Source organism: Drosophila virilis, chromosome X (genome assembly GCF_030788295.1).
Source record: "Drosophila virilis strain 15010-1051.87 chromosome X, Dvir_AGI_RSII-ME, whole genome shotgun sequence".
In the NCBI taxonomy this organism is placed as follows: domain Eukaryota; kingdom Metazoa; phylum Arthropoda; class Insecta; order Diptera; family Drosophilidae; genus Drosophila; species Drosophila virilis.
This window is the reverse complement of record NC_091543.1, coordinates 9,049,970-9,069,213: the sequence shown is the minus strand read 5'-3', so window position 1 is coordinate 9,069,213 and position 19,244 is coordinate 9,049,970. Positions and strand designations below refer to the sequence as shown.

At 43.0% G+C, this 19,244-nt stretch overlaps 2 protein-coding genes across 2 annotated transcripts; both read right to left on the bottom strand.

Moving 5' to 3' along the window:
• Positions 1–726: 726 nt before the first annotated feature.
• On the bottom strand, positions 727–2,127 carry LOC6633462 (uncharacterized). The gene is made up of 3 exons (XM_002057017.4): positions 1,962–2,127; positions 1,259–1,352; positions 727–1,202 (listed from the first exon to the last, which is right to left on the bottom strand). The coding sequence occupies exons 2-3, from the start codon at positions 1,346–1,348 to the stop codon at positions 771–773; spliced, it is 522 nt and encodes a 173-aa protein (XP_002057053.1). The 5' UTR covers positions 1,349–1,352; positions 1,962–2,127; the 3' UTR covers positions 727–770.
• A 236-nt stretch (positions 2,128–2,363) lies between these two features.
• Positions 2,364–3,945, bottom strand: LOC6633841 (uncharacterized). Its single transcript, XM_002057016.4, has 3 exons — positions 3,826–3,945; positions 2,905–3,763; positions 2,364–2,846 (listed from the first exon to the last, which is right to left on the bottom strand). The coding sequence occupies exons 2-3, from the start codon at positions 2,986–2,988 to the stop codon at positions 2,415–2,417; spliced, it is 516 nt and encodes a 171-aa protein (XP_002057052.3). The 5' UTR covers positions 2,989–3,763; positions 3,826–3,945; the 3' UTR covers positions 2,364–2,414.
• Positions 3,946–19,244: the final 15,299 nt, after the last annotated feature.

The following is a 19,244-nucleotide window of genomic DNA, read 5'->3' as shown; positions in this document are numbered from 1 at the left end:
CAGTTATTATGCATTTTGAGCTTCTTTAGACGTATCTATCCTCTCTTTTATTGATGTTTTCAACACTGACAAATGCATTTAACCGTTCGCAAGATACAGCTCTGCCTAGTCGATATTTTAATGACACGCGTCGATAGGACTGAAAGGTCTCGGATTCGATTAGAACAGTGTTGGGTAAGTGTGATAAGTCAGCGTTGGATTCATTGCTGTTTCTTTTAAGCTTTATAAATTTATTCAAGTGTACGGGTTTTAATAAAATGTAATGCAAGTGATTTATTTACGCTTTTTCACCGATATAACCATATATATTGAATATATCTTTGCGTGAAAAAACGATATAATTGGATATACAATTTTTGTGCGTAACCATGTGAATTCGTGAATGCCACTTAAATAACATTTCAAGTGTAAATGAACAATCTGAAATTTGAATCGCAGACAGCAGCACAGTGGATATCAAGTCTAAGCTGGTCCTAAATGCATACCTGGTACATTGCGCTGCAGTGCTTCAGTATCCGGTTGAATGACGGCACCTTCCGCGGAAATGTACTACTTGGTTCTTGGATCAACAAAATTGCTGGCTCGTGCAATGTTCCTCGGTTTGGGCCTTAATCAAAATTTTATGAGCCGATCCGTACAATTAAGGCAGCCACGTAAGCTTTGTTTATTCTGAAAATTAAGGCACATATCTATCACAAACGAGATGGGCGAACTAGTTACTAATACCGATTGGTACAACCCATGGGCGGGTAGCCCTTGGTATTACACAATTATTGCTCTATCTTTGTCTTCCCATTCTTTATGTCTTCGACTTGTCTTGCTTTATTAGGCTTACAAGCCTCCAGGTCCAATTCAAAGCTCTCGCATCTCTCGATAAGACTCTGCAACAGTTGCGCAGCCCGGGCATCAACATCGTCATCATCAAGATTGGGTGAATAGGGCTTGTCGCAATACTGACGCTTGTAGGCCGTCAGCTCGGTCTTTAGCAGTTCGCATTTCTGGGCTATTCCGTCCAGGCGTTGCTGAAATGGTTGCCAGCTTTTGTTACGGCGCGGGTGGTAAACGTATTTCTCCAAATACTTGTATATTTCCGGATTGTTCTTCTTGCACATCTCACACATGCGAAACTCCCTTATCTGGCCACGAAAGTAGTGTGGCGGGAATGCATGATGGCACTCCGTGCAGGTGAGCACATACAGATCCTGTAATCGAAAGGTGTTAATTATACCTGAGCATGGCGAAGCTGCCACATACTTACATAGTTCTCCATTTCGGACGGCTTTCGACTAGGCAGCTCTTTATGGACACGCTTCTTTATGGTTTTGCCTTTATTCACAGTTCGCGACATTTGGCTGAGGACGTTCTCAAAAATGAAAAAAAAAAATGAATGCTATTTTTATACAAGGCTTTTTTGTCGTTTGACAGCATGTGTCGATAACAGTACAAGATCTGGATATCGGTATGTTTTTAGCAGTGTTCTCAAAGACCGATAAGTTGGTGTTTGAAAGAGAGCTTTTTATTGAACAGTTCTGATCTGTTCTGTTTCTTTATTCGAATTCTCTATTCTAACAATCCGACGTGCAACGCCGTCTTATTTCCACTATTTATTTATTTGGCAAGAGATAATAAACCAATTTGTAAAGGACTCTACAGCAGAAAAGTACTTTCAATTTGATTTGGAGAGGTTTAAGTATACAACAAGCCAATGAGAAGTATACAGATTAAAAGGGGAGTAAAAAGTTTTGATAATGCTTTTAACCAGTTTCCATCTAGAATTGTATTTCCCGCTCTACTACATAACCTAATTTTGCCAATCGATTTGTGGAATTCAGTCGGTTATTATATGCCGAAGAGTAATTATATATATCAGAAATGAGCTAGAAGCTAAAAAATAGTAAGTAATACCGTTTAGTATAGCCCAATGAATTATTTACCATTCTAGTTGGTTTCCTCCCTCTCACCTAGAATTAGCTCTGCTTTATAGAGCTTACAGGTCGCCAGCTCCTTTTCGAGGGCCTCGCAGTTTTTGACTCATGTTTGGTGTACTTCTCAACACTAATGTTATTGTTTTATCGTTTGACAGCACGTTACAGTGATAAAAGCTCTCTGAACGTTTATCGGTTCACAACGATTTGCGCTGAAAGAAAAGTATTGGGTTAGTGCGAAAAAGCAGTTAGGAATTTGTCTTAAATATAAAGCAGCACACTTATTAAAAATAAAATAAAATAGTTCACATACGACAAGGGGGCAGAATGTAACGTTCCCTAAGCAAACAACTTTTTTCACTGCAGAAGCACATTCTTACTAAGTATGTAAGTATATAAAGTTGTTAGGTTAAAGAAAATCGGTCTTGAACGGAAATGTAAAATTGGGTCAGCTTAAAAAGCTTTATTTATTTGATTTGTGGAATACATTCATAGCTCCATCTTAATCTCCGCATTTTTTTCGCCTTCGACCGGCCTGGCCTTGTAGAGGTCGTAAGACCCCAGTTCCTTGTCGACGATCTCACACTTATAGATCAGACTTTTTAATAGTTGCACAGCCTTTGCATTCACGTCGTGACTGTCCAATTTGGATGAAGCTGGTTTGTAGCCATATTGATGATTGCGGGTCAACAACTTAATCTTAAGAAGTTCGCATTTTTGGATTATCCTCTTCAGGCGTCTCTGATATGGATGACAGTCATGTATATGGTTCGGGTGATACACATACTTATCCAAATATTTGCATATTTCCGGGTTATTCTTCTTGCACATCTTGCACATGCGAAACTCCCTGATCTGGCCACGAAAGTAGCGGGGCGGAAATGCTTGATGACATTCCGTGCAGGTGAGCACATAAAGATCCTTAATTGGGAAAATCTCTAGCGTATATATGCGCATGCCAGAAATGCGATACACTTACTCGTTTATCCCTTTCCGACTTTTGTTGTAACATCTTATGGTATTGCCTTTTTTTATTTTTTTGTCGATTCATTGTTCGTGACATTTAGATAACGATATCCAAAAGACTGACAAAATTAAATGCTCTTGATATACAAAGATTTTGTATTGATGTCCTGGACATCACGTGTCGATAACAGTTTAGAATCTCTGAATCGATAATCGGTAAAAACAGTGCTGGATAATGTCGATTAGGAGGCTTGGATTTTTAAGATTGGAAGCGAAATGGTTTATAGTGTATGCCCTGCAGTCTAACATATACATAGATGCCCTTATAAATTATGTATATATACGATGATAGTGATATTATCGACTAAACCGGGTTATTCGTAGGTGACTTTCTTTCTTTCTTTATTCCTAACCCCCTCTTGTTCCCAAGATGGAATCTGTTACCCTTGCCTGTGTACTTGTCCTGAGCCCAGATCCCAGAACAGAAAAATTCTTTGGAATAAATATTATTTGAGTTCACTCTTAAGTTAAAGTATTATGCCTAAAATGGGGTCGGCTGTAGAAAACGTCAGTTATGTAATTTATTCCAAGGAGTAGTGCACATATTTATAGAATTTAACTGGGCCATAAAAAATTATGAGTATAACTCATTAGTGAAAACGCCCTAATATAAGATATTTATTGCTGCTTGGATACCAAATCCATATTCTTTTCATCTTCGAAAGGCTCTGCTTTGATGAGCCTACAGGCATTCAGTTCCCTTTTGAGTACCCCAGGCGCAGCGCATGCCGCCAGCTTTATTTTAATTAGTTGGCATTTCTGGACAATATTCGCAATAATCTCCTTTTCAATTAACGTGGGTTCTTGATGCGCTGCGGGTGTTATAAAAGTAGCTACTTCAACAAATATTTGCTTTTGTGGAATATTTATTCACATTTCTACAATGCTGTAGACTTGCGTTGTTATCCATTTTGAACGTTTTGCGGCAAATTAGCTTTTCCAAAAAAAAACCCTTTATAACTTTTGTCAATTTACAGTTTGTGACACTCGGTTGAAAATGTTTTCAACACTGACGAAATACAGTGCTCCTTAAATTCAACACTATGCTATCGACTTTCGGGAGCAAATGTCGAAAGGCATTTTTTCGATTTTTGCTGAAAGCAGTATGGGATAAGTGCGATTGGCGGTAAAGAGCAAAAGTATAATCTATTATACTCTAAGAATTAAAAAATTAACGAAAAGAGCAGCAAAAAGTTGTTTATATGTATTAAGCCACTTAACATGGGCAGATCAAGTAAAATATTTCTTGTAGTTTTTCAATGACCTCTTCTGTTGCTCATAAGATGTCGTCCTAATCGAGTATATATACTTTTTATGGGTCCGAGCTGCTTTCTGTTACATACACTTTAACAAAAACATGTTGCCCTTTTTACCCATTTTCAACGGATTTAGAAAATAAAACGACAGCTGTAATAATCGATAGCATGGTCAATGAAATACAAAATAAAGCCTAGGCTAAAATGCCTCACTAAAAATAAGTGAGAGCAAAGACTCCCTGTGTAAATGCGATATATAAAAGATATTGAGGCAACACCTTAATGCGTTTTACAGCACTGCTTGGAAACGTTAATGCAACACCCATTGCTCCATTATGAGTAGCTGTTCACTCAGCACAGCGAGCAGAGTTTAGAAAACGTAAAAGGGGAAGAAATGAAGAGAGAGAAATAGAGTGCCTCCTAAACACACACGCACACACACACACACACCAGTTGTTTGACCATTGCAGCATTTTTGGCTAACGCATTCAGCGTGTGCGATGCTCCGCACTGTTTTCAATTTAGTTGTGCACAGCGAAGCAGCAGTCGGAGCCAACACCTGCCATTTGCCGTTAGACAATCCAGCGCTGGGTCGTCGAAAGACGAGAGGTGCGTGGTGAGGACGATTGCAGCGAGGGAGTTGGATTTAGCTGCCAGTGCTGGACACGGGCCTGCTGCAGGGACAACCTGGTCGTCTGGCTATTTCCTCAGCCCCGCGAGTCGCAGCCTGTGCAGCTAGTACCTCGTGCTTTGGCCCATTGGTGGCGCCACTCAATTCAAATGAATCCCTGTTTGGCTTTCACTTGACAATGGAGACACACACACAGACGCACGCATACCCTGAGAGGGATCTCTCGATGTGTGTGCGAGTCAGTGAACTTAATTTGGTCACACACAATTGATTCTTTTTATGGGCACACTCTTTCATACACACACACATACCCCAAACCGCACACAGAGACACACACACATTAAGCTGTTATTGTTGTGGCAGAAAACTGTACACTGATAAAAAACATCTCTTTCTTCTGTTACCTTAATTCGTAAATATTTGATCATCCACATTTACAAAAGCACTTATTTAATTAAAGTGATGTAAGTCACAGTTTGCGAGCTACAGCTAACAGTTTGGGATTCGCTGGATTGCAGTTGCAGTTCCAATGATACATATAACATTATAAATATTCGTATGCGATTATTCTAGAATTGCAGTTTTAGAATCACAGATATTTATTTAAAAGATATCACAAATATTTATTAAGAGTCACGGCTTAAGACACATTGTTATAGAGTCCGAATTTTTAAACTGTTTTAAATACTAGTTTTGGACTCACAATATTTGGGATTCATTTTCAATTCAGTTGTAGAATTTGAGTTTTCAACCAACAATTGCCATTGAGCAGTTCTTGAGTCACAGTTGCAAACCATATAATGTTTAGCTCTTGCCGGAAACTTGTTGCTGTCCATTTCACAGTCGACTAATTCCGATCACTATGTTCTTACATATTAAGTTCTCTCACTGTAGCAGCAGCTCCAGTTAGGAGCCAGTAGCCAGCAACTAGAACTAACAGCAGCAGCACACAACAGCAGGTGCTGAGGCCATGGCGCTGACGACGTTTTGTTACCTTGTGCAGAACTCGTTTTGTAATTTGTGGCTGAAACAATGCAATTAAGATGACATTAAGTGAAGTTCGCCAGCCCCCATCCGCCCCAAATGCCACCTCCTAGTATATCTGCGGCAGCAGCAGCAACAGCAGCAGCAGCAGCAGCAGCTCTAGCTCCAGTCCAGAGCCCGAGCTCCATTTGCATTTGCGGCCAACATCGCATTTCATCAGTCGCACCAGCTCACCGCAGGACCATTCCATTGTCTTCGAGTGGGAGTGGGAGTTGAATATGTGTGCGTCTGTGTACGTGTGTGCTGTGGTAATGACATCAAAGAGGCCATTTCTGTGGCCAATTTGACAAAATGCTTCTGCATTTTGCAGCCGCCGCTTGACATCGATTTTGAGCTATTCCATATTTAAATAACTTGTTGTTAAATCAAACAAAAGAGAACCTAAATGAATCTTCAATATAGTAACTGGAGCGTAAGTAAAGTATAACGAGAAATAGTGTGGTTGACAACACTATAAATTCATGCTGAGTACATTTTTCCTCATAGTTGAGAGCTTTTGTATTTTTATACCCTGGACCCATTAAAAATGGGTGTAAAGGTATATTGTATTTGTGCAAAATCCAAATGTATGTAACAGGAGAAGGAAGCATCTTCGACCCCATAAAGTATATATATTCTTGATCAGCATCAATAGCCGAGTCGATCTAGCCATGTGCGTATGTCTGTCCGTCCGTCCATATGTATGAACGCAAGGATCTCAGAACATATAAGAGCTAGAGACTTGAAATTTTAGATGTAGATGCTCCTAGTACCTGCGCAGATCGAGTTTGTTTCCGATAATCGATAACTTACTCCGTTTCCAAGCAATCGATAGAAATCGATATCGATATTCTGTTTTTTTGGGCAGTTTTGGTAAATAATAAGAGCTAGAGTCACGAAACATGATATGTTTTCCAGTATCTTTCATTTTATACCTATCGCCACCTCTCCGCTACCACCCCAGAGCTATAAATCAAGTTAATAACCAAACCTTTATTGCCAACCAATTTAAGCCAAAATTTAAATGCAATTGACTGTTTCAGTATACACAAAAATTCTATGATACAATAAGATATACTGTAGAAAATTTCATAAAGATCGGTTAAAAAAAACCAAAGCTATATGCAACTGCGCAATTGAATAGAGCAGCAGGGGAGATATGACGTTTTAAAACGACTCCCCTCGCAGATATACCTTCCAAGTCATCACGATTTTTTCAAAATCGAGGTCGGTGCGAAAATCGAAACTTTTCGATGATTTTTTTTAATATCTCGGTAAATAATGTCCGATTTAAAAATGTTATACCTCTTTGAGTGCGGACCCAAATCGCCAAAATAGCAAGGGGTTACATCAGGTTTTTTTTTTTTTTTAAATAAAGGTCAGTGCGAAAATCGAAACTTTTTTAATATCTCGGGTAATAGCCAAATCGCCAAAATGGCAAATCACTTTTTGTTCAACATCGAGGTCGGTGCGAAAATCGAAACTTTTTTAATATCTAGGGTAATAGCTCCGCGCGGAGGTATGACGTTCCAAAACGACATAGCTTCCCGCGGAGATATGACGTTACAAAACGACATAACTCCCCGCGGAGATATGACGTTCCAAAACGACATAACTTCCCGCGGAGATATGACGTTCCAAAACGACATAGCCCCCCGCGGAGATATGACGTTCCAAAACGACATAGCTTCCCGCGGAGATATGACGTTCCAAAACGACATAGCACCCCGCGGAGATATGACGTTCCAAAACGACATAGCTTCCCGCGGAGATATGACGTTCCGAAACGACATAGCTCCCCGCGGAGATATGATATTCCCAAACGACATAACTCCCCGCGGAGATATGACGTTTCAAAACGACATAACTCCCCGCGGAGATATGACGTTCCAAAACGACATAACTCCCCGCGGAGATATGACGTTCCAAAACGACATAGCTTCCCGCGGAGATATGACGTTCCAAAACGACATAACTCCCGCGGAGATAACACATTCCAAAACGAAATAACTCCGCCGAAAATAGTGTCCGATTTTGGAATTTTGTACAATTTTTGACTCGTAAAGATCAGTGCTATCCTATCGATTGTCATCAAAAACAAGGAAATCCAAAATTTTGACCCAAATCGACAAAATGGCAAGGGGTTACATCACGTATTTTTTTTTTTAAATAGAGGTCGGAGCGAAAATCGAAATTTTTTTAATATCTCGGGTAATAGCTCCGCGCGGAGGTATGACGTTCCAAAACGACATAACTCCCCACAGAGATATGACGTTCCAAAACGACATAACTCCTCGCGGAGATATGACGTTCCAAAACGACATAACTTCCCGCGGAGATATGACGTTCCAAAACGACATAACCCCCCGCGGAGATATGACGTTCCAAAACGACATAGCTTCCCGCGGAGATATGACGTTCCAAAACGACATAACACCCCGCGGAGATATGACGTTCCAAAACGACATAGCTTCCCGCGGAGATATGACGTTCCAAAACGACAAAACTCCCCGCGGAGATATGACGTTCCAAAACGACATAACTCCGCCGAAAATAGTATCCGATTTTGGAATTTTATACAATTTTTGACTCGTAAAGATCAGTTCTATCGATTGTCATCAAAAACAAGGAAATCCAAAATTTTGACCCAAATCGACAAAATGGCAAGGGGTTACATCACGTTTTTTTTTTTTAAATAGAGGTCGGTGCGAAAATCGAGATTTTTTTAATATCTCGGGTAATAGCTCCGCGCGGAGGTATGACGTTCCAAAACGACATAACTTCCCGCGGAGATATGACGTTCCAAAACGACATAACCCCCGCGGAGATATGACGTTCCAAAACGACATAACTCCCCGCGGAGATATGACGTTCCAAAACGACATAACTCCCCGCGGAGATATGACGTTCCAAAACGACATAACTCCCCGCGGAGATATGACGTTCCACAACGACATAACTCCCCGCGGAGATATGACGTTCCAAAACGACATAGCTTCCCGCGGAGATATGACGTTCCAAAACGACATAACACCCCGCGGAGATATGACGTTCCAAAACGACATAGCTTCCCGCGGAGATATGACGTTCCAAAACGACATAACTCCCCGCGGAGATATGACGTTCCAAAACGACATAGCTTCCCGCGGAGCTATGACGTTCCAAAACGACATAACTCCCCGCGGAGATATGACGTTCCAAAACGACATAGCTCCCCGCGGAGATATGATGTTCCCAAACGACATAACTCCCCGCGGAGATATGACGTTCCAAAACGATATAACTCCGCCGAAAATAGTGTCCGACTTTGGAATCTTATACAATTTTTGACTCGTAAAGATCAGTACTATCGATTGGCATCAAAAACAAGGAAATCCAAAATTTTGACCCAAATCGCCAAAATAGCAAGGGGTTACATCACGTTTTTTTATTTTAAATAGAGGTCGGTGCGAAAATCGAAACTTTTTTAATATCTCGGGTAATAGCTCCGCGCGGAGTTATGACGTTCCAAAACGACATAACTCCCCTCGCAGATATGACGTTCCAAAACGACATAACTCCCCGCGGAGATATGACGTTCCAAAACGACATAACTTCCCGCGGAGATATGACGTTCCAAAACGACATAGCCCCCCGCGGAGATATGACGTTCCAAAACGACATAGCTTCCCGCGGAGATATGACGTTCCAAAACGACATAGCACCCCGCGGAGATATGACGTTCCAAAACGACATAGCTTCCCGCGGAGATATGACGTTCCGAAACGACATAGCTCCCCGCGGAGATATGATATTCCCAAACGACATAACTCCCCGCGGAGATATGACGTTCCAAAACGATATAACTCCGCCGAAAATAGTGTCCGACTTTGGAATCTTATACAATTTTTGACTCGTAAAGATCAGTACTATCGATTGGCATCAAAAACAAGGAAATCCAAAATGTTGACCCAAATCGCCAAAATAGCAAGGGGTTACATCACGTTTTTTTTTTTAAATAGAGGTCGGTGCGAAAATCGAAACTTTTTTAATATCTCGGGTAATAGCTCCGCGCGGAGTTATGACGTTCCAAAACGACATAACTCCCCTCGCAGATATGACGTTCCAAAACGACATAACTCCCCGCGGAGATATGACGTTCCAAAACGACATAACTTCCCGCGGAGATATGACGTTCCAAAACGACATAGCCCCCCGCGGAGATATGACGTTCCAAAACGACATAACACCCCGCGGAGATATGACGTTCCAAAACGACATAGCTTCCCGCGGAGATATGACGTTCCAAAACGACATAACTCCCCGCGGAGATATGACGTTCCAAAACGACATAACTCCGCCGAAAATAGTATCCGATTTTGAAATTTTATACAATTTTTGACTCGTAAAGATCAGTTCTATCGATTGTCATCAAAAACAAGGAAATCCAAAATTTTGACCCAAATCGACAAAATGGCAAGGGGTTACATCACGTTTTTTTTTTTTTAAATAGAGGTCGGTGCGAAAATCGAAACTTTTTTAATATCTCGGGTAAGAGCTCCGCGGGGAGTTATGACGTTCCAAAACGACATAACTCCCCGCGGAGATATGACGTTCCAAAACGACATAACTTCCCGCGGAGATATGACGTTCCAAAACGACATAACTCCCCGCGGAGATATGACGTTCCAAAACGACATAACTCCCCGCGGAGATATGACGTTCCAAAACGACATAACTCCCCGCGGAGATATGACGTTCCAAAACGACATAACTCCCCGCGGAGATATGACGTTGCAAAACGACATAACTCTCCGCGCAGATATGACGTTCCAAAACGACATAACACCCCGCGGAGATATGACGTTCCAAAACGACATAGCTTCCCGCGGAGATATGACGTTCCAAAACGACATAACTCCCCGCGGAGATATGACGTTCCAAAACGACATAACTCCGCCGAAAATAGTATCCGATTTTGGAATTTTATACAATTTTCGACTCGTAAAGATCAGTTCTATCTATTGGCATCAAAAACAAGGAAATCCAAAATTTTGACCCAAATCGCCAAAATAGCAAGGGGTTACATCACGTTTTTTTTTTTTTAAATAGAGGTCGCTGCGAAAATCGAAACTTTTTTAATATCTCGGGTAATAGCTCCGCGCCGAGGTATAACGTTCCAAAACGACATAACTTCCCGCGGAGATATGACTTTCCAAAACGACATAACTTCCCGCGGAGATATGACGTTCCAAAACGACATAACTCCCCGCGGAGATATGACGTTCCAAAACGACATAACTCCGCCGAAAATAGTGTCCGATTTTGGAATCTTATACAATTTTTGAATCGTAAAGATCAGTTCTATCGATTGGCATCAAAAACAAGGAAATCCAAAATTTTCACCCAAGTCGCCAAAATAGCAAGGGGTAACATCACGTTTTTTTTTTTTAAATAGAGGTCGGTGCGAAAATCGAAACTTTTTTAATATCTCGGGTAATAGCTCCGCGCGGAGGTATGACGTTCCAAAACGACATTACTCCCCGCGGAGATATGACGTACCAAAACGACATAACTCCCCGCGGAGATATGACGTTCCAAAACGACATAACTTCCCGCGGAGATATGACGTTCCAAAACGACATAACTTCCCGCGGAGATATGACGTTCCAAAACGACATAACTTCCCGCGGAGATATAAAGTTCCAAAACGCCATAACTCCCCGCGGAGATATGACGTTCCAATACGACATAACTTCCCGCGGAGATATGATGTTCCAATACGACATAACTTCCCGCGGAGATATGACGTTCCAAAACGACATAACTTCCCGCGGAGATATGACGTTCCAAAACGCCATAGCTCCCCGCGGAGATATGACGTTCCAAAACGACACAACTTCCCGCGGAGATATGACGTTCCAAAACGACATAACTTCCCGCGGAGATATGACGTTCCAAAACGCCATAGCTCCCCGCGGAGATATGACGTTCCAAAACGACATAACTTCCCGCGGAGATATGACGTTCCAAAACGACATAGCTCCGCCGAAAATAGTGTCCGATTTTGGAATCTTATACAATGTTTGACTCGTAAAGATCAGTACTATCGATTGGTATCAAAAACAAGGAAATCCAAAATTTTGACCCAAATCGCCAAAATAGCAAGGGGTAACATCACGTTTTTTTTTTTAAATAGAGGTCGGTGCGAAAATCGAAACTTTTTAAATATCTCGGGTAATAGCTCCGCGCGGAGGTATGACGTTCCAAAACGACATTACTCCCCGCGGAGATATGACGTTCCAAAACGACATAACTTCCCGCGGGGATATGACGTTCCAATACGACATAACTTCCCGCGGAGATATGACGTTCCAAAACGACATAACTTCTCGCGGAGATATGACGTTCCAAAACGCCATAGCTTCCCGCGGAGATATGACGTTCCAAAACGACATAACTTCCCGCGGAGATATGACGTTCCAAAACGACATAACTCCGCCGAAAATAGTGTCCGATTTTGGAATCTTATACAATGTTTGACTCGTAAAGATCAGTTCTATCGATTGGCATCAAAAACAAGGAAATCCAAAATGTTGACCCAAATCGCCAAAATAGCAAGGGGTAACATCACGTTTTTTTTTTTAAATAGAGGTCGGTGCGAAAATCGAAACTTTTTTAATATCTCGGGTAATAGCTCCGCGCGGAGGTATGACGTTCCAAAACGACATAACTCCCCGCGGAGATATGACGTTCCAAAACGACATAACCTCCCGCGGAGATATGACGTTCCAAAACGACATAACTTCCCGCGGAGATATGACGTTCCAAAACGACATAACTTCCTGCGGAGATATAACGTTCCAAAAGCCATAACTTCCCGCGGAGATATGACGTTCCAAAACGACATACCTTCCCGCGGAGATATGACGTTCCAAAACGACATAACTTCCCGCGGAGATATAACGTTCCAAAACGCCATAACTCCCCGCGGAGATATGACGTTCCAAAACGACATAACTCCCCGCGGAGGTATGACGTTCCAAAACGACATAACTCCCCGCGGAGATATGACGTTCCAAAACGACATAACTTCCCGCGGAGATATGACGTTCCAAAACGACATAACTCCCCGCGGAGATATGACGTTCCAAAACGACATAACTCCGCCGAAAATAGTGTCCGATTTTGGAATCTTATACAATTTTTGACTCGTAAAGATCAGTTCTATCGATTGGCATCAAAAACAAGGAAATCCAAAATTTTCACCCAAGTCGCCAAAATAGCCAGGGGTAACATCACGTTTTTTTTTTTTAAATAGAGGTCGGTGCGAAAATCGAAATTTTTTTAATATCTCGGGTAATAGCTCCGGGCGAAGGTATGACGTTCCAAAACGACATAACTCCCCGCGGAGATATGACGTTCCAAAACGACATAACTTCCCGCGGAGATATGACGTTCCAAAACGACATAACTTCCCGCGGAGATATAACGTTCCAAAACGACATATCTCCCCGCGGAGATATCTCCCCGCGGAGATATGACGTTCCAATACGACATAACTTCCCGCGGAGATATGACGTTCCAAAACGATATAACTCCGCCGAAAATAGTGTCCGACTTTGGAATCTTATACAATTTTTGGCTCGTAAAGATCAGTACTATCGATTGGTATCAAAAACAAGGAAATCCAAAATTTTGACCCAAATCGCTAAAATAGCAAGGGGTTACATCACGTTTTTTTTTTTTAAATAGAGGTCGGTGCGAAAATCGAAACTTTTTTAATATCTCGGGTAATAGCTCCGCGCGGAGTTATGACGTTCCAAAAAGACATAACTCCCCTCGCAGATATGACGTTCCAAAACGACATAACTCCCCGCGGAGATATGACGTTCCAAAACGACATAACTTCCCGCGGAGATATGACGTTCCAAAACGACATTACCCCCCGCGGAGATATGACGTTCCAAAACGACATAGCTTCCCGCGGAGATATGACGTTCCAAAACGACATAACACCCCGCGGAGATATGACGTTCCAAAACGACATAGCTTCCCGCGGAGATATGACGTTCCAAAACGACATAACTCCCCGCGGAGATATGACGTTCCAAAACGACATAACTCCGCCGAAAATAGTATCCGATTTTGGAATTTTATACAATTTTTGACTCGTAAAGATCAGTTCTATCGATTGTCATCAAAAACAAGGAAATCCAAAATTTTGACCCAAATCGACAAAATGGCAAGGGGTTACATCACGTTTTTTTTTTTAAATAGAGGTCGGTGCGAAAATCGAAACTTTTTTAATATCTTGGGTAATAGCTCCGCGCGGAGCTATGACGTTCCAAAACGACATAACTCCCCGCGGAGATATGACGTTCCAAAACGACATAACTCCCCGCGGAGATATGACGTTCCAAAACGACATAACTCCCCGCGGAGATATGACGTTCCAAAACGACATAACACCCCGCGGAGATATGACGTTCCAAAACGACATAGCTTCCCGCGGAGATATGACGTTCCAAAACGACATAACTACCCGCGGAGATATGACGTTCCAAAACGACATAACTCCGCCGAAAATAGTATCCGATTTTGGAATAACATAACTCCGCCGAAAATAGTGTCCGATTTTGGAATCTTATACAATGTTTGACTCGTAAAGATCAGTTCTATCGATTGGCATCAAAAACAAGGAAATCCAAAATGTTGACCCAAATCGCCAAAATAGTAAGGGGTTACATCACTTTTTTTTTTTAAATAGAGGTCGGTGCGAAAATCGAAACTTTTTTAATATCTCGGGTAATAGCTCCGCGCGGAGGTATGACGTTCCAAAACGACATAACTCCCCGCGGAGATATGACGTTCCAAAACGACATAACTTCCCGCGGAGATATGACGTTCCAAAGCGACATAACTTCCCGCGGAGATATGACGTTCCAAAACGACATAACTCCCCGCGGAGATATGACGCTCCAAAACGACATAACTCCCCGCGGAGGTATGACGTTCCAAAACGACATAACTCCCCGCGGAGATATGACGTTCCAAAACGACATAGCTTCCCGCGGAGATATGACGTTCCAAAACGACATAACTCCGCCGAAAATAGTGTCCGATTTTGGAATCTTATACAATTTTTGACTCGTAAAGATCAGTTCTATCGATTGGCATCAAAAACAAGGAAATCCAAAATTTTGACCCAAATCGCCAAAATAGCAAGGGGTAACATCACGTTTTTTTTTTTTTAAATAAAGGTCAGTGCGAAAATCGAAACTTTTTTAATATCTCGGGTAATAGCTCCGCGCGGAGGTATGACGTTCCAAAACGACATAACTCCCCGCGGAGATATGATGTTCCAAAACGACATAACTCCCCGCGGAGATATGACGTTCCAAAACGACATAACTCCGCCGAAAATAGTGTCCGATTTTGGAATCTTATACAATTTTTGACTCGTAAAGATCAGTTCTATCGATTGGCATCAAAAACAAGGAAATCCAAAATTTTGACCCAAATCGCCAAAATAGCAAGGGGTAACATCACGTTTTTTTTTTTAAATAGAGGTCGGTGCGAAAATCGAAACTTTTTTAAAATCTCGGGTAATAGCTGCGCGCGGAGGAATGACGTTCCAAAACGAGAGCTCCCGACTAGAACCTCTTACTGGTTTTTTAATGTTTTTATAAAAAATCAGACTCTGGCCCTTTTAGCCTCAATGTTAAGCGGCCTTCTCGAAGTATTTGAGGTTGAGCCTTGAATCCATTTGCTCATCAACCGCATTTGTTGGGTGGCAATTGCGCCTTGAGCGTTTGCTGGTGTCCAGGTCCTAGCTACTACCTATCCCCCGCTCCACCCAATGAAAAACTTAAGCAGGTTGTGAGCTTGGCTCAAAAACATTCCGTACCATTCCGTACATAGTATGACACAAAGATAATGCTGCGGATAGCAAAAAAGATTGTGAATTGTTAAACACACACACACATAGATGCAGAGACACACACACACACACACACACTTGCCAGCATGTTGTCTGGCTGTAGGCGCGAAAGAGGACCGAGTGCAGGGGCTGGCGTGGCACGTTGTTTCTTGGCACGCACAAAAGCATGTGGGCGCCTCCTGTTCCATCTCCTGTGGCCTCTGTATGCTTTTGGCTTTTGTAAGTGGCGCAAAAGAGGGTGAGTTGAGGGGGAGGGGGGGGGGGGTGTACTGTGCTGCATGTGACAAAGGCAGCTGCCTTTTGTTTGACTAGCGCGCCCTTGGCACCCACCTCCCATCCAACCCATGCATGTGTGTGTGTGTGTGTATGTGAACTGAGGCATTCAAATAATTAAACTCATCAAGTTGCCGTATGAGCATTTCACGCAGTCCCCCAACACCAACCCGTCCAGCCAACAGCCACCAGCGACCCGCTGCCCTGTCTTCCTCTTCATGGTTTTAGTCTAATCTTCATTGTTTTCTTTTGCTGAGCACAAAAGCCGAGCATCGAGCACCGAGAAGCAGACACCGAGTTGAGTGCGGAGCGGCGACCTGTCCTCGAGCACAGCGGCAGCGGCGACCACACATCAGCGTGCCGCACATCCTGCCTGCACACACACACACAGTCACCCACACACAGACACACTCTCCCTGTGTGGGCACGCATAATCCTTGATCTTTTGTTAGTTGTTTGCTCAACTTTTGCTTGCTGTTTGTTTGCCAGCGACAGAGGTTCTGTCATCTGCCTGCTGCCTACTCCAACTGTCGCAGCCTTGCGCCTGGCTGCCCAGCTCCCTTTGACGTCGCCCCCTCTTGTCAGTCGTCTTGCTGTCTCTTTAGCTATCTTTCTAAATTATTAATTAAAGTATTTAACAAATATGCAAAAGTTTGCCCACAGCACCGGCAGCCACATCACAAAATTCTCTTCCAGCATAATCTCTAGCCTAATCCCGCAGTGCCTTGGCCCTTGACGCTGGTGTCACGCCTACCCGGCAAGCGCCTTTGCTGTGCCCCCTCCCCCTGCCTTAGCTGAGTTCATTCAGCAGCAAATTGTCGACTAGTTAATAATGTGGCCAGCACACACGCACACACACACACAGGCCAACATCCACACACACATTGTGTGTGTCTCTGTCATGTTGACTGTTGACATCTTTTTGATGTTTCATTGCCGCATCAAAGAAATTTGGCAAATAGTTCGGCTAAGCGTTGAGCTCGTGTCACGAGTCTTGAATGTCTGGACGACCAGCAGTTCAAGTGGCTATGTCCTTGCAGAAGTCCATAAAGCTTGTGCTTTAATGCGAGCCTGAAGCAGAACTTTCTTATGCACAATAATTTGACTCGTGGCTAGTTCCTCTATTTTGACTGAGAAGCATCAAATCGAACCAATATTGGACCTGATTTCTAGCTTGCTTACAGCACCTACTTCCTTTAGAAGGACGGTTTGTAAACGGACCCTTGCTGAAGTATGGAGTCTATCAGACGGACGACATTCTCGATCCAAGGCTCGAAAAGGCATACGTTTTCCGATTTGTCTTATTTTGTGAGTCACCAGCTGAAGGACAATTGTTTGGCCCACTGCAAATTAGATTAACTGTTGGGATTTGCAGCCAGCTTAGCCAATTACAATTGGCAAACATTTGAAATTGGGAATTGTTTTAAAAGATTCCGGCGATCTATAAACGATTCCTTAAAAATTCCAAGAGCTACCGCCTAGTGCTTTGCACTTTGCTTAGAATAAGCTGCCGTTCTGGTCATGTGCTTGTGGATATTTGAAAGGACTCGCCGTGTCCAACTCGCAGGATGTCGACAAACAGAAAAAACTATCGATTGGCATTCGAAGGACGATTCGTTGGCGCCCTTTTGAGGTGTCTGCCAAAGTCGCCCAAGTGCTTTAGTCGGCATAATGTGCAGGTGCAGCAGCTGTCACGCCCCCTCGAAAGGGTGGGTGCAGGCTGGCGGGATGGGCGTTTACGTCACTTGACTTGAAGTTACTTAGCAGCTGCGACTTAACATTTGACGTTGTCCTGGCAGCTGGCAGCTGGCAGCTCCTGCTCTTCCTTTCCTTGCCGATTGCCCAGCGTGTGGCTTATGGCATGGAAATCCTTTTTGCGTAAATCCCCAACTACATTTGACCGCAGCCACGCACATTTACGTAAGCTGATTACGCGCTCACTGTCCTGTCCACTGCCCATTAGCGCTCACTGTATGCTTGTGTGTCTGTCAGCATCCCGCTCCTGTTCCTGGTGTGGCCTCCCAGAGACCACTTCGTAGTGCTTTAAAAGTCGAGCTGGCCGAGTTGCTGATGCAGCCCAGTGCTCATTAGGCAGCGGGAGAGACTTGGCATGCCCTCTGCCCCCTATCCTTAAAACAGCGTACACTGCTGCTCATAAATATTTGCACAGGCGCCCAAACGAAATGACAGCTTTGGAATGTCAAGTGTATGTGCATACTTTGAATAACATGCAACAAAAGCAGTAAATACAACAAAAACAATTGCAAAACCAGGCAGTATGCTCCAGGCGAGCGTGCCAGACTTATAGTTATCCTGTAAACGGTTGGAGCTTGCCATAATACACATTCTCAACAGGCTAGAGTGTCACAGCTTTGACAGGAAATGGGTAACGCATAGACGGAGACATCATGGTTCCTATCAAATATATAGTTATATATTATTATTTTTAAGATCAGTAAGTCGAGTCGATAAAGCCTATATAAACTAACCTCTAAGTGAAGGTGCGAAGAGAATGATATGCTCATATCGAGTCAACTTGTCGTACTGACCATGAATACATAATGTATAAAAATATATATAAGCTTCTTCGGATCGAGGCTGTCGACTTCTGACTGTCACCTTCAGTTGCTAAACTTTATAGCCTCTTTAGCCATTCTTATTGGTACAGGGTATTTAAGGGGGGTCGCGCGAGGCAGGTTGCATTTTTAACATATTCACGCATGTTGGTGGCTGAGTTTGGTGGCGGCGACAGGGGCCGGTGGTTGCGTTGGTTCGGCCTGGTGGTTTCGCCTTTGCGGCTGCTGTCAAAAAATGTAAACGTTGCCAGCTTCTGGCACTTAAACAAAAACGAGAGACGACTGCACCTCGCTTTGACAATGATGATGTTTCCGTATGATGATAATGAGCAATGATGGCATGAGAGTGAGTGGGAGCGAGGCTGCGAATGAGGAGGATGCTAAGGATGTTAAGGATGATGCCTGTGCTCTTTAATTCAAATGCAAAGAGTCGAGCGAACAGCCTCGACCCGCAGTCGCGCATCTTCATCCAACTCATAAGGACGTCGGCGTCTAGGGGCTGCCGAGGTATGTTACGGGAGGGAAAGGCTGCAGAAACCCTTCACTTTTTGGCGAGTGCTCAACACTTCATGATAAATAATGCAGCTGCAGCAGCAGGAGCTTTTTTGTAGC